The 16,447-nt window shown below is 40.4% G+C and overlaps 1 protein-coding gene and 1 long non-coding RNA gene across 8 annotated transcripts in view; one reads left to right on the top strand and one right to left on the bottom strand.

Annotated features, from left to right (window-relative positions):
* B3GNT2 (UDP-GlcNAc:betaGal beta-1,3-N-acetylglucosaminyltransferase 2) overlaps positions 1-11,961 on the top strand; it is a 56,112-nt gene extending 44,151 nt beyond the window's left edge. For 6 of the 7 annotated variants that reach the window (XM_080997462.1, XM_080997461.1, XM_080997465.1 and 3 more), the window contains one exon: positions 8,375-11,961. In XM_080997462.1, coding sequence (XP_080853588.1) covers positions 8,384-9,577 — 1,194 coding nt within the window. In that variant the 5' untranslated portion in view covers positions 8,375-8,383 and the 3' untranslated portion in view covers positions 9,578-11,961. Of the gene's footprint in view, positions 1-2,341; positions 2,673-8,374 lie in introns of all 7 variants that reach the window. The other variant, XM_080997460.1, reaches the window with a different exon arrangement.
* Positions 10,829-14,913, bottom strand: LOC308472523. The gene is made up of 2 exons (XR_013983550.1): positions 13,396-14,913; positions 10,829-13,027 (listed from the first exon to the last, which is right to left on the bottom strand). It is a non-coding gene; the product is annotated as an uncharacterized lncRNA (long non-coding RNA).
* Positions 14,914-16,447: the final 1,534 nt, after the last annotated feature.

Raw genomic sequence — 16,447 nt, 5'->3', positions numbered from 1 at the left:
TCCCTCTTGCTCTCTTGGCTTCAGGGATAGCCGCCCAAAGCCTCCTGAGCGCAGCGGGAGCCTCCCACTGTGCTCAGGAGGCTTCGCATTGCTTTCACTCCCACTGCGCTCAGGCCCCTTCAGCAAAGTGGGAGGAGAAACGGAGCCCCTTCCTTTTCTCCTCCCGCTTTGCTGGAGAGGCGCTGAGCAGAGAGGGAGAGAATATTTTTTTCCCTTGTTCTCCTCCTCTAAAACTAGGTGCATCTTATGGTCGGGCGCATCTTATAGAGTGAAAAATATGGTGGCTGGTCTGCCCATCTGCTGCTGCCACTTCCCCCTACTCACTCACCTGCTCCCACCAGCTGCAGTGGCACTAGAAGGCCTGGCTTCACTTTGACAAAGAGTTCCCTAGAGTGAGGCCTTGTGGAAGCAGTCACCCAGAGAGTGCTTGCACAGTTTTTGCTTCAGAATACACGTCAACATTTTCTTAAAACTTTAGTGTTTTGAAGAAGTTTATAATTGTATAGTTAAGCTGTGATTGAAGTGCTGCAAAGTGAGGGCGACACTGGCACTCTCTGGACGCCCTCTTCCGCAATGCCTTGCTCTCCCTTTCCTCAGAGAAGCCAGGAGCATTCTCGGGTTTGGTGAGCAAAGAAAGGAATATGCAAGGCAGCACAGCAGTATTAGGAGGCTGGGCCCAGTCTTAGGTGTGCAATGTCTCGCCCCCACTCTGGTTTCTGCTAATGTTAGCAGAAATCTGCTTCTCTGCATTTTCTACCCATCTGTTCTAATCCCACCCTCTGGAGCAACAGGGAATACTCATACATGAGAACCCTTCAGATATTTGAAGACCACAGTCATGTACTCCATTAATCTTTTTGAGACTAAACGTACATAACTCATATCACTTAGTTACCAGACCCCTCACCATGCTGATCTTCCTGCTTTGGAAGCACTGTAGTTAGTAAGTGTCATTCTTTTAATGTGGTGCCCCCGACTGGGCACAATACTCCAGATGCAACTAAGTCACATAGGACAGGATTCAGCTAACGAGTCCCGTCAATGGAAGCCCTGTGCAAGGGCTTCCAGTTGTTCAACGGGGCTTCTCCTCTCCTCCCCAGCACCCCCAGAATTGGCTTGGGGGGGTCAGGAGAACCACATTGGGCTAAAATCATGGTTTAACTTTGCATGAAAACACAACCCTTAAGTGTAGCCAAAGCCTGCAATCTGCTTTATCTCAACAAGTGAGTAAAATTCGCTTAGATAGCCAAGATTCCTTCTCCTTAGGTAAAGGTAAAGGTACCCCTGCCTGATGGGCCAGTCTTGACAGACTCTAGGGTTGTGCGCTCATCTCACTCTAGAGGCCGGGAGCCAGCGCTGTCCGCAGACACTTCCGGGTCACGTGGCCAGCGTGACGAAGCTGCTCTGGCGAGCCGGCACCAGCGCAGCACACGGAAACGCCGTTTACCTTCCCGCTATAAAGCGGTACCTATTTATCTACTTGCACTTAAGAGTGCTTTCGAACTGCTAGGTGGGCAGGAGCTGGGACCGAACGACGGGAGCTCACCCCGCCGCGGGGATTCAAACTGCCGACCATGCGATCGGCAAGTCCTAGGCACTGAGGTTTTACCCACAGCGCCACCCGCGTCCCTTCTCCTTAGTGTGCACCCTTCTCCTTAGTGTGCAACAAAAGCAGCCATAAGATTGATGCCTACCTTATTTTTTTTGCACATGTCTCCTATGAAGATGTGAATGGATTAATTTACATTTAAATAGCTCAGTCCTGGCAATTACTTTGATCATAATTATTTTGTTTTTAGAAGTGGTTTGTCCTGGAGTTCAGTTATTTATTTTTACTATTTATTACAGCATTTTTATACTATCAACAATAATTACTCTTTTTCACACTATGTACCCCCCCCAATATAAAATATAAAAATACAATGTGAACATAAAATGAAAATTTAAGATTACGCCTTTATGGGAAAATTCAAATGGATATTTTAACGCTGGGCTTGGAAACAGCCACTTGCCTGATAATCTGTGGTGAATAAGAATTGCCACCAGAATTGCTCCATTAAGACTCTAGGTTGCTTACAGTGCAACATGACTTTCCCACTCCCTATACAACCCCCAAAGCTTATCCCAGGTGTTGAGGAATCCCCAGGAAATGGTTGGAGGAAAAAATTGGTATGAAGGCATTTTGCACAAGAAGCATTTATAATTTCCTATCTAACTGCTCTTGATTGATCTTGTCTGGCTTCTTAAATTTCTCCCATGGTTAGCAGTAGTGAGAACTTAAATGGTGGGGACCCTAACTCTCTTACTTGCCTGCTCCTTCTCTGATTTTTTGTGTGTATAGGAAGCATGCAGGAGAAGGAATGAGAGCAATATAGATCACCGTCTGCCTGTCAAGACACCTCTAGGCATACCAGATGAAGGTGGCTACAGAACAACACACACAGTACAGTTGTGTACCAGGGGGCAGGTTGGATCCAGACAGCTGCTGGCAGGGGGCGGGTTTCTCAGCTTTTGGCAACTCCTTCCAGTAGTAGCTCCCCATGCTGTTCCTTAGGGTTTACAAGCCCTCTGGATTGGCTTTTCAAGGGGGAGCAGGGAACTTCAGTGGAAAGGAGGAGGTGGGAAAGCCTCTAGTTTCTTAGGATCCCTCTTGATATCAAGCTACGTTTAAGGTAAGCTTACGTTCCTGCTACTGTTCCTCATTCACAGTTTAGTATTAAATACTGGGCAAAGTTACTGCCCCAAGATAAAAGCGTAGTTGCTTTTTATCATCCTAAAAATAATTTTGCTCTCTTTTAAATAACTAAGGAGCTTGCCTTTATCTTCGGAATGCTTTAATTAAAAATCAGGCATAAAATAATTAGCTGGTAGTTAATTCCACAGACTGTTTTGACTCTTTAATTATGAGGAAAGGCTGTGTTCTCCTGCATTTTGGTGGATGTGTGGGTGTTTTACTAGGGCAGGGCCTCATCAGCCATTGCACACAGGCTCTGGATCTCCCTCACCTCAGTGAGACATCTGGCCTCTTCACTCCTGGCTTCTGTCTCCACACTAATAGCGCAGTCCTATACATTTCTACTCAGAAGTAAGCTCCACTGAGTTCAATGGAACTTAGTCCCAGATAAGTGAGTATAATATTGCAGCCAAAGACTGTTTTGAGGGCTTTGGGAATAGTTTACTTTCTGTTTGCTGCATTTGTTTCTGTGCTTGTTTTGCTCTCAGCTATTTGGGTTTATCTATCCTACCTACATGAGCTTTATATATATATATCATTGAGATTGTGGCCACTTCTTTAAATGTTCTGTTTAGCAGAAAAGCATGTTGTAAATATTTTTAAATGAAAGTAATGCAAGTGACATAATTCCAAGGGGCATTCAGGAATTATTTGTGAGATATCCAACTGAGTAATGCCCTGACTGCCATTGAATATCACCCTTTGCCATGAGTATTTTTTGAAAAGAAATTCTAATTGCTACTCTTGCACATTCCCTTAGGCCTGTAGGGTAAAGATTGCTGCTTAACCAGTACTGTACGGTGGAACTGGTATTACAACTTCCAAACAAGTAACTTTGCTGCTGTTATTTATGTGTTCTACGCTGTAAAGTGCCACAGATGTCTAAAGGCACCCCTTGTTTTCAGTCTGACCTGCTACACGCATGTGGGAAGGGTTTGGTTATTATTTAGCAAACAGCAAACCTTCCTCCGCTGAGGTAGTCTGGTACAGATGGATGTGTCCCATCCTGTCTCCCCCACCCCCAGCACTCATTTGTATCCTTGCACCAGCCTTGATAGTTGGTTATGCTGAGAATGAGTGGCGGGCCAAGGTGAGCTTCATGACTGAGGGGGGATCTGAAGCCGAGTCTTTCGGGTTCAAGCCTGGCACTGCCCATAATGCCACACTGGCTCTAGTTGTAGAATCGTATAAGGGCACTGCTGCAGCTACAGAAGACGACCAACCCTTGGGTCTCTGCGGTTGAATGATAAAATTTAGGAGCAAATTGAAAAGCATTAATTCCCAGTCTGCTGCATTAGAATTTAATGCAAGCTTTTATATGAAAGGGAATTTTGAAATATTTTTCAGGGCTGGGAGGGGGAGGGGAATGTTAAGCACACAATCTTTCATATAAATTTTAAGGTGCCAATATATGAAAGGTCTCTGTCACATAATTCACATGCTTAAATCAGCTGTATACATCAAGTTTTACTTTACAGACTTCTTCAGCCTTTCCTGACCCATAACTTCCAGTTAGCGCAATATGTTTGTTGGTGCTGATGGGAGTTGTAGCTCAAAACATCTGAGGGGGCAATAGGTTGGGGAAATTGTGCTACTTTTTTCCCTAGGAGGATCAAAAGCAATATTTTTGGATCCTCCAAACGTGAAAATGAGAGTTGACAAAAGCCTCTCCTTGTTCAAACACTCCATTTGGAAATGGGAGGAAAAAACAACCAATGAGCTAGAGCTATATGAAGGTAAACTCAGGCTAGTTTTCTAACCACTTACACTCTTGGTGTGAGCTGTTTTCACAATTGCCTCCTTTAGAGTAAGATCAAACATTGGTAAGATGGGGTTCAGGGGACCTTCATTAACATCCTAGTTATTAAGCAACATTTTACTTAATTTGTTCTTAAATTACATGTTCATGTTGCAACAGTGACTTAGAATTAGAATGGTCATAGCAAGATCTTTTATCTGATCATATTGACGAACGTCAAAAGAAGCGTTGTATCATCCTCAGAGATCTGCTGAGTGCTCTTCTGTTGAGATTTGGACAGGGTCAATGAATGACGGCCTTTTCGGCCATGCCCATTCACTGCCTGTGGATCATTCTCCCCAAGGGAGCTTCTTCTCCTGCCCCACCCCTTCAAGTCTCCTTGGTGCCAGACAGAAACCTTTCTTTTCTCAGAAGTCTTTTAATTGTTTTCAACATTAAAAAAATCTTAGCATCTTTTTCAGCCAGTGTTTTACTATTGCTTATTGGAATTATATAACCTAAGAGCGATGTGTGTGTGTGTGTGTGTGTGTGTGTGTGAGAGAGAGAGAGAGAGAGAGAGAGAGAGAGCGCTTGTGGTGGGATTGAGTTGCTAGCTGTAGTTTGATCATGATGTTCTATACCGTTAATCTGTTTTAAACTGTACATTGCCTAGAGGCATACATAATACTGTACTTGTAATAATATATTTATTCCACACACTGCAATGCAGCATATGGGCAGTGCTTTGTAAGTCAAAACTTATAATGAAAACTACAAGTAGTACTATGAAAATAACTTTCTCTAAGTTTATTTTATACTCCATATTCAGTTCCACTTTGGTGGATAATATGGTATGCCTTATCAGTAATACAAATGACTAATCCAGTACATTAAGAACTATTTTGTTAGGTAGCTTGTTCTCCTAGTTGGATATAAGAGCATGTTTCCGAGAGAGAGAGGTACCCTTGAGGTTTAGCTGCCTTTGTCAGGGCCAAACCTTTAGTGTGTGTGCCCCCCTGCCCTGTGGAACTCCTAGCTTATATTTTATTATCTATTTATTAAATTTCTATACCACCATACATCCGTGAATCACAGGGCAGTTTACAATAGAAAAACACAAACATGCATAACATAATGGCAAACAAAAACAATTCCTACCCCAGTATTTATTTTATTATAGTAGTTTGGCAGGAGCATTCCTTGCACATTTTTAGACACCTTCTAAAAACTTTTATTCAGACAGGCCTTTCAGATCTGAGATTCTTTGCCAATCAATTCTCAGTGATACGTTTCACATTTTTATTTTAATACTGTGTTTTTAGTCTGTATATTGCCCTGTGATATTTTAGATTTAGATAAATTTAGATAAATTTATTGTCATTGTCCGTATATACACAGTATACACAACAACGAAAATCAAACACCCACCCAAAGACCGGGTTCACATACACATTTGCACGTATCTCCAACACTCTCATCCTATTCAGACATAATCTATAAAAACATATCATACTCCAGAATGTAACATAACCTATTAAAGGCATAACATAACCTAAAAACCTGTCTCATTCCTTCCTACTCCCTGCTTGCTATTTCTTGCAACTGGCCCTGAGATCATTATTTAGTGCAATCAGAGCTCTTGGATAGAAACTATTCAGAAGGCGTGTGGTTCGTGTTTTCATTGTCCTATATCTTCTGCCCGAAGGCAACAGTTCAAAGAAGTTGTGAGCAGGATGGGTGGGATCTCTCAGGATATTGTGTGACTTCTTCAAAGTGCGAGACGTGAAGATCTCATCCAGGGTTGGTAGTTGGAGCCCAATAACATTCTGGGCAATTTTAATTATTCTCTGTAAAGCTTTTTTATCCGTTTCAGAGCTGCTCCCATACCACGATAATATACTATAGGTTAAGACACTCTCGATGGTACTGTGATAATAGGACAGAAGTAGGTGCTGAGATAGATTCAGTCCCCTGAGCATTCTCAGGAAATACAACCTCCCCTGCACCTTCCTCACAACCATATTAATATTTGCAGTCCATGAGAGGTCCTCAGAGATGTAAATGCCCAGGTATTTAAAACTACCAACCCTCTCCACCTCCTCGCCATTTATGTGCAATGGTAAAAATACGCTTTTCTTTCTCCTAAAGTCAATTATGAGTTCTTTGGTTTTTTTGGTGTTAAGCATAAGATTGTTTTCTTTACACCATTGAATTAACCCCTGTACTTCTTTCCTATAAGCAGTCTCATCGTTCTCACTAATGAGCCCCACCACTGTTGTATCATCCGCAAATTTGATGATTGTGTTGGACTTATACAGTGGGGTGCAATCAAATGTGTACAGGGAATAGAGAAAGGGACTTAGCACACATCCCTGAGGGGCTCCTGTGCTTAATACTAGAGTAGAAGAATAGTAAGGGCCCATTCTCACTGTCTGCGGCCTATCAGTCAGGAAATTCCTTACCCACAGACAGATCTTCTGATGTATACCCAAATTGGTCATTTTAAGAAATAACCTGTCTGGCAGAATTGTATTGAAGGCAGAACTGTAGTCCACAAACAACAGCCTTGCGTAGGTTCCCTGTCGTTCTAGATGACTCAGTACAGTATGGACAGCGATGGAAATAGCATCATCAGTAGATCTGTTTCTTCTGTATGCAAACTGGAACGGGTCTAGAGTGGATGGAAGACCAGCCTTAATATGATCTAGCACCAATCTCTCAAAACATTTCATAACGACAGATGTTAGGGCTATTGGTCTATAGTCATTGAGAGATACCACCACTGACTGCTTGGGGACTGGCACTATAATCGATGTCTTCAGGCAGGTAGGGACAGAACCCTGCAACAGGGATAGGTTAAAAATGTCCGTAAACACACCAGCTAATTCTGCAGCGCAGTCCCTAATAGCCCGTCCCATGATTCCATCCGGTCCAGCTGCCTTCCTAATGTTAGTGCTCCGAAAGGCACGTTGTACGTCACAGGTCTGTAATAAAAATGGTTGTCTATCAGTAGTAGTTTCTGATGATGTGCTGGTAGCCAATGCTGTAGTGACGGTAGTTCCAGTTCCCACCTCAAAGCGACTAAAAAATTGATTCAGTTGATCAGCCAGGTGCGCACTGCTGCTAGCCAGTTCGTTTTTAATATTTTGCCCTGTAATTTGTCGCAGGCCTTGCCATACTCGACGAGGGTCGGAGCTCTCAAAATGTTTTTCGATCCTCCGGCAGTACATAGCTTTGGCGTTCCTAATGCCCTTTTTCAATTTGGCTCTGGCTTCTCTATACTGTTGCGCATCACCAGAGTGAAAAGCAGCATTTCTTGCCTTTAACAGAAGATACACATCCCTGTTTAGCCAGGGCTTGTTGTTAGGGAACACCCGTATTTGTTTGGTGGTAGTGACAACATCAATGCAGCTTTTAACGTAGAACAGTACTGTTGAAGCGTATGTGTCCACATTATTCTCCACAAAAAGCGACCACTCGGTGCTCCGAAAGCAATCTTGAAGTTGCTCAGATGCACCTACTGGCCACACTCGTATCTCTCTAGTTGATGGTCTAATTCTGCGTACGAGAGGTCTATATGATTTTATATGAAAATGTGGTTTATAACTATTTCAATAAACTGCAAGGGGTTGGACTAGATGACCCTTGGGTCCCTTCCAACTCTATAGTTCTATGAAATAAAATCTTGCTGTTTGTTCAGTTTTATACCTTTCATTCATACTGGTTGCTGTAAGCAGCTTGTGCATTACTGTATTCCCAGTTCAGGATGAGATTTTGATTTACTGAGCTTCGCATTCTTCCAAATACCTAGTCACACAATAATTGCATTCATCTGGAACAATATCTTGCTATATATACCATTACATGTTTTTCAGATGTTAATGGCTCTTTCTTTTTTCTAGATATGAGACATGAGTGTTGGACGCAGAAGATTAAAGTTGCTGGGAATTCTAATGATGGTCAACTTCTTTATATATGTGATTGTGGAGGTGTCAAAGAGCAGTGGCCAAGCAAAGAATTCAAAAAGGCACGTTATAATACCACAGGCCAAATTCTGGAGAAAATTTGTTCCTCACAAGGCATATTGGAATAAACAGCAGCAGAAGCTGGAACGCTTATCCAATCCGATTTTTGCATTGCTTACAAATATGACAGTGGAAGAAAGCTTATCTTCTAATGGCAGCTTTTCAAATGCGTGTGATCCTGACCCATTTGTAGCTCTACAAATTAATGGCTTTAAAGACTTGCCAGATAGATTTAAAGACTTCTTGCATTACTTGAGATGTAGAAACTATTCATTATTAGTGGACCAACCACACAAGTGCAAACATAAACCTTTTCTGCTTCTGGCTATCAAATCACTTATTCCCCATTTTGACAGAAGACAAGCAATCCGACAGTCTTGGGGGAAAGAAATTAAATCGGGAGATGCAACTGTTGTGAGGGTCTTCCTGTTAGGCCAGAACTCTCCGGAGGATAACTTTCCTGATCTCTCAGATATGTTGAAATTTGAGAGTGAAACCCACCAAGATATTCTTTTATGGGACTACAAAGATACTTTCTTCAATTTGACCCTGAAAGAGGTACTGTTTCTGAAATGGGTGAGCAATACCTGCCCAGATGCCCAGTTTATTTTTAAGGGAGATGATGATGTTTTTGTGAACACGCATCAGATCCTGGATTACTTGAAGAGTTTAACCAAGGATAAAGCCAAAGACTTGTTCATAGGTGATGTGATCAAAGATGCTGGACCTCATCGTGACAAGACACTGAAGTACTATATCCCAGAAAGTATTTATGAAGGCTCTTACCCTCCATATGCAGGAGGTGGTGGGTTTCTCTATTCTGGTGATCTTGCATTAAGATTAGCCAATGCATCTGACCAAGTCCTACTCTATCCCATTGATGATGTCTATACTGGAATGTGCCTTCAGAAACTTGGGCTTGCTCCCGAAAAACATAAAGGCTTCAAAACTTTTGGCATTGAAGAGAAACACAGGGATAATATTTGTTCCTACACAAATCTAATGTTGGTCCACAGCAGGCAACCCCAAGAAATTATTAAGATTTGGACGAACTTGCAAGATCCAGATTTAAGCTGTTGAGTACATATATGTCCAAAAGTTCTCTCCAAATTTGGGTTTAATTTCTTGGCTAAATGGTTAGTACTTTGAATGGTTTGTTTTGCAAAGCAAAACTCGCTATAAATGGTTTGTCCAGAACGTCTGAAAGAACAATTACATCAGTAACAATGCACATCATGAGGATATGGCATGTAGATGCAATCCTTTATCTTTCCACTGTCATGTGTTCAATACTTTCACCGAATAAAAACCTGAAAAAGCATACCCTTCAGAAGTTGTGATTAAACTATTAATTTAATGACCATTTAGCTCAAATATTAGAAGACCTTTCCTGTTTTCTAATTATAATAATTATTTAATTGTGGTGATAGAAGCTATACACTGTTTTGTTTTCCTGAGATAAGATATCTCGGAGACTGTTTTGGAACTCAAATTCAAGAAAGTAACTTCAAAATAAATAAACTTGGGTGGAGTGTTCAGCTCTCATACTCTGAGTACTCCTATTGGAATTAAGTTACAAGTAATTTAAGTTTATGGATTTAAATGGACCTACTCCTGAGTAAAATGCAACTCATGTCACCAAACAGTTGGTTTTTATGGCTTTCCTTTTCCACTGTCTCGTTATATCCTCCCACTGAACAGTATTCAGTTAAATGTGATGGAGATCTGTGTAATCTGTATGTAACTGTGTTTAAAATATCAGATGATACATATCTATGGCTGAGAAGCTGTATAGTTTAAAGTGTATTTTGGGAGGTTAAGTGTTGCTTTGCATCAGACTTAGCTAATGGTCAAGCGTTTTACACTTTTTCTTAAACTGGTACCAGACCTACACAGTCTCTTTATTTCCACAGTAGGCTTAACATTTGCTCTGTTGTCTTTTATGTTGTTAAAAAAAATCAGGCAACTTCACTGATAAAATTAACTGATATGTGAATTGTTAATTGGCTTACAAAAACTGGGCCTTCCTTATGGTCTAGGGTTAGAACCTTATGAAAATGTGCAATTTCTGAGATTCCAAATCACTCAAATGACCCCTATAATTATTAAGGGTATCTCAAAGGCACAGGTCCTAAAACACTCTATCTGCCATATCTTCATCTGTGTTATATCAGACAATTATTCAAAACAATGACTGCTTTCTTTATATACGTAGAAGTGCCTGTATTTATTGTTCAGATGGAAGACCAAAACATTTTCTTAAATATATTTAAGAAATATTTGTATAGTGTTGTCAGTCATATTTAAATAGAGTCAACTATTTTAAATGTGTTGAAATATAAAAAGTTAAATAAAGTTAATTGTTTTTGAATTTCAAAAAGTATATGTGTGTACATCCCAATTTGTATAGACAAGTCTAAATAATTCACACTATATAATGATCACCATCAGTATGTCAACTTTAATTTACTTGAGAGCTCTTATGGCCTGGGTCTGTGGTTTGTTGCCACTGGTGCAATTTCTACCATTGCACTGCTTGCTAGGAGCAAATTATAACCAGTCAACAAGGAGTGACATTTTGCACTGGAAAAGCCCCTCTGTTTCTGTGGGTGCAGCAAAGTTGTCCAAGTTCATTTCCATTTCCATGGTGTAGGGGAGGCTTAGTGGTATTATGAGGTAACATTTCAGTGGCAGAGAGACTGAGAAAGAGATCTACAGGCAGCATGGTAGTAAAGGGGCTTACAGGGGCATATATAATGCTCGTCTTTACGATAATCCAAAACTTAGAGCAGTGGCATTCTTGCACATTGTTTTGAGATAGGCTCCAGTCTCCTCAGAGGGGTTTCTATCTTTTTGATGTTTAGATTTGAAGGGAAATCTGTTCATTCTTAAAAATATTCTATTCTGATATAGTTGTATGCTTACGTTAAGAAAGAAAATTGCTGAGGGAGGAATTCATCATGGCAGTCATCAGCACAAGCATCCATTTCTGGAGGTTGTTCTTATACCCCACAGCCAATTTGGGGTGGGGGTGGAGGAGAGGAAGGGGGAAGCCCCATTGCAGTAGCAGCACTCATTAGTACATTCCCCTACTCTAAGGCCACTGTTCTGTTCCCCCTTACACGGAACAAGCACCATTGAACTCAAAAGGGGCTTATTCCTGAGTAGACGTAGAGGACTGGACTTTAAGGCCCGTATCCTGTGAACACTTGCCTATGGATAAGCCCCAAAGAATACATTGCAACACACTTCTGAGAAAACACACAGTAAGCTTGTTCATCTTAGTCCTTGTCGCTCACCTCGTTTTTCCCCATTTTTCTGTATTCCATTTTGTTGCTTTATTCCACACTTACTGCACCACCAAGTTCATATTGTCTGCAATCTCTACGTTTTATCAAGAGATAAAAATGAGTTTTTTTAATTCTATTTTTGTAAATAAAATAAAATGTCTTTGAATTTGAAAAGTGTGTTGCTGTAAGATTTGATTAGAAACTTGTTTGCGGTATTTTAATACTTTGACTTTACAGCAGATTGGTTCTATCTGGTACGTTCTGTGTATGCAAAAGCAGGAACATATTCCACTTTATGTTGGTAGCAGCACTTTGGCTCCACTGAAATAGGTGAGTCAAGTTACTTTTGACTTCAGTCTCATTGATTTCAGTGCTGAAATCACTAGACACTATCCAAAAATAAAACTGAAAACAACACCTGGCCATTGAGTAAACTCCATGTATGCTGCTCTGAGCTTCTTAGAGAGGAAAGATACAATATAAATGTGATAATAAAATAAATAAATGGTAAAGCCCTTAACACAACAGTAAGTTGCCAATAACTTAATGAATGTAAGGAAATTCAGACAATTTAGACAGTAACTCCTAATAGTGCTGTAAACTTAGGAACAGTCCAAGCTGCGCTGTACATCTTAAAAAGCAAGTTAATGAGAAATACACAACAGTCCCATTTCAAAATTACATGTGCAGCCCAAATTCATGTTTATTCAGAAGTCTTCCTAGTTCAGTGGCACACACTCCCTTTCCCTTCATCATGGGGTTCCAGACCTGTTCATGAGGGCAGCACGAGTAGCTTAGAAGCATTAACAGTAGAAATCGATGATGAATGCAGCGCAAACACTCTTAAGAATCTGAAAGCATATGCTGCCAACTTGTACCTGTTAAAGTGGTAAAGTAGAGCTCTAGCTATAGTAGTCTATTGCAGCAAAAGCAAGAGTCTTGTGGTATCTTAGAATGTTTGGCATAATCTTTCCCTGGAAAAAGGAACCCCACTGGAAGAGTACACCACTTCCAGACCCACTATAATCCCTGTACAATACTTGGATAAGGCAGCACAAATGTTACAAAAATCAATTTAACCCACAGCTCTAAAGTTCTTAAATTTTAACCAACTATTTTAAACTGCTTTGAATAGATGAGCTGAACTGAAAATGACACTGAGAAGTTAAGAAAAGGACAGCAGAAAAATGACGAGTATCTGAAACAGCGTCACCTTAATTTGTTTTGACTGAGTATACACCTTGTTAATAAGGGACGTGGGTGGAGCTCTGGGTTAAACCACAGAGCCTAGGACTTGCCGATCAGAAGGTTGGCAGTTCGAATCCCCGCGACGGGGTGAGCTCCCATTGCTTGGTCCCTTCTTCTGTCAACCTAGCAGTTTGAAAGCATGTCAAAGTGCAAGTAGATAAATAGGTACCGCTCTGGCAGGAAGGTAAACGGCGTTTCCGTGCACTGCGTTGGTTCGCCAGAAGCGGCTTAGTCATGCTGGCCACATGACCCGGAAGCTGTACACCGGATCCCTCAGCCTATAAAGCGAGATGAGCACTGCAACCCCAGAGTCGGTCACGACTGGACCTAATGGTCAGGGATACCTTTACCTTTTTACACTTTGTTAATATCCTTCAATAATTTTAAAAGAAACAGTTGCACCATTGAGAGTAAACCTTTGCTGTTAAGATAATAAAAATATAAATCCTAAAATATATGGATCAAATAACAGTAGTCTTAATAAAGACATATGAAACCTCCATAAACCATGAATCAAAATAGTTTATTGAGCAGACTGAGCCTTGGGCACTCATTTATCCCCTTTCTTGGCTTTGAGAAGATACTATGGGACTGGTTCTCAAAGGGTGTGACTGACGTGCCACACTAGCAAGATCTGGCAAGATTCAAGGACAATCAAAGAAACATTTAAACGTTTCAGATAATATAATATATATACACCAAGTGATATTTAGGACATATTGTTGTGAACACGGATTTTCAACTGATGAATATGATAGCTCAGAAAAGAGAAAGGTTTCTTTTTGTTGATTAGGAGATGATTTCTTTGTCTCAAATTAGACCTAATATAAATGAGATTATCCAGCAAAAGCAAGTTCACACCTCTCAATGAGTTTGTACACATATTAAGGTTCAAATATAAGAGGCTTGTTTATAATAATATTTTGGGAATGATTCATGTTCTTATGTAGTTGCATTATTTTATACTTTCTGGATGTTCCATGATCCTATTGTAAAGTAATTGTGTTCTGTATTATGAATCAAGCACAGCTAGGAGTTGTTTCTTTTTTGTTTTTCAGTGTATTCCTTACCAATAAAAAACTGGGTGTGGTGCAAGATTATTCTGAAAGTATGGCCCAGAGAATTTTCTTTTGATAACTGCTGTACTGTGGTTTGTTAAACCCAATCCTGGTTTGTAAGCAGTACTTAGTTTGGACATCATGGAAAGCCATGGATTAACAAACCACAGCATCGTCTGCAGCTGTATCTTTATATATTATTATTGTGCTATAACGCGATCAAATAGCATTGTAATTCTCTGACAACAATAGTTATGACTTCAGTTCTGTTTGTTGTTAATATCTGTGATTAGGTTTCTAAAATAAGTTAATCTTTCACTGTAGTCTTTTCTCTCCAACATGTTTCATGAGCAGAATATGTTAAGCATTCTCCACTTTAGAACAGCAGTTTAATATGGAGATAATGTTAGATGAGGCTGTGTAAATAAATACTGGAGTGGAGAGTGGGAGACAGGGTGTGAGCTTTTCAGATTTGAATGCCTTCAACTTGACCTGGCACAGCAGGACTGGATAAAACACTTCTTTCTTCTTTCGTCTTGTTTTGAGCAAGGCCTGCCTGGGTTGCTTGGACAATATTCAAAAACAGGCTTCTTGTCTGAAAAGGTTCCACAGGGATCAATTAGACAATGGTAATAGCTAGCAAAGCACTACTTAGGTACGTACATAAATGATAAACAAATCCATATTTTAAAGTAGTTCCTTCTCTTACGGAAAAAAAAATCGCATGAAATAATTTCATGTTCACAAAGGCCCTTTTCAAAATGTGAATGGACATCCAGCTTTTCCACATACTTAACTGTGGAGTGTTTTGTTTTTTAGGGTATATTATTATTATTATTATTATTATTATTATTATTATTATAATATAGGCAGGCAATGTACTTCAGGTTCTAAAGTGAAACTCACATTAATAATAATAATAATAATAATAAATTTTATTTATATCCCGCCCTCCCCAGCCGAAGCCGGGCTCAGGGCGGCTAACAACACTAAATTACAATGCAAGGTTTAAAATACTTGAGAAATTTAAACAAATACCAGAAAGATCTGTGCCTGTTTGAAATGCTGATACAATGGATGTTGAATGCTCCTACAATTGCACGCTCTCGTGTTCTTGTGGAGCAAGTGTGCAGTTTAAGAAATGCAGGAAGATCATTCTCCTCTGCTGTGCACCAGGCTGCATGTCTGATATATCATTCTTTAGGTCTATTCTTTCTTAGCATAAGCAAAAGTGAGTCTGTGAACTAGGAACTCATGAGAAAGGCACAGGGTGCAAAGAATAGCGCCTGTTCTAACCTGGTGCTTATCATATTCTTTTAGGGTCATACTAGGTGTGAGGTTAACTGCATATTTTAATGCAAATAGTATTTACAGGGAAGCCTGAGCAACCTTTTAAAATACTGTTTTTATTTATTTTCATGGTACAGAAAAATTTTGAGAAAACAACTAGTAACTTGTCCTGATAAAATTACAGACATTTATCATGCCAGGTGTTAAAGTTTCATTTGATTGCTCTAAGAGATCACGCCACATTTTCCCATGAGTGCTGGGTGGATTCCTGCCACAGCCTGAACGATTTATGTATTCAATAAACATTTGCCATATGTTATACAAGGAATATGGATTGTGTTTGCCCTTTACTACAAGCCTGAGCAACTTGGAGGGGAGGGGATTCATAGAATCATAGAATCTTAGAGGTGGAAGGGACCCAAGGGTCATCTAGTCCAACCCCCTGCAATGCAGGGATTGAATTGATGGTTTCCCCTCTGAGACATGGTTGCATTTTATAATGTGTTGTTGTTTTTTGCCGTTTGCATTTTGAAGGAAGCAAAGATGGTGGCTGTGAAGGCTTCCCATGAAATGCAAATAGCTGCTTCAGAAAGACAATTTGTTTGTAAGATTGCAGAGGGCGGAAGCTAAACGCTTTCCCCTTTCCACTCCCAGGACCCTCCCTGCAGTGGCCACTTGCATAACAACTGCAAAAATAATGATCACATAGTCTTTGGTCCTTAGACAACTGGAATAATAGAATTTTCCTAAGAACCATGCCTCCAGATGTTGCTGGACTCTAGCTCCTCTCCTGCCTGCCTGTTGGGCGTTCCTGGTGATGAGAAGCTAAGAACATCTGAAGATCATCATGTGGGTTGCCACTGGCATGGAAAGCTCAGTAAGAAGCTAAGCTTGAAGCACCAGTAAAAGTCATCCTTGTCTCTTTGTGTGCAGAATTCACTGGAACTAGAGGTTTATTGAATATATATATCTCAGGATTTAAGAGGCAGAAGGAAAAAAAATTACGTCAAGGATAACACTGTTCTTTATCAAGCTCTGATTGGTCCCATGTGATTAAATTACAG

This window comes from Podarcis pityusensis (assembly GCF_964106645.2).
Source record: "Podarcis pityusensis genome assembly, chromosome: 3".
NCBI lineage: Eukaryota > Metazoa > Chordata > Lepidosauria > Squamata > Lacertidae > Podarcis > Podarcis pityusensis.
This window is presented reverse-complemented; position numbering and strand designations above follow the sequence as displayed.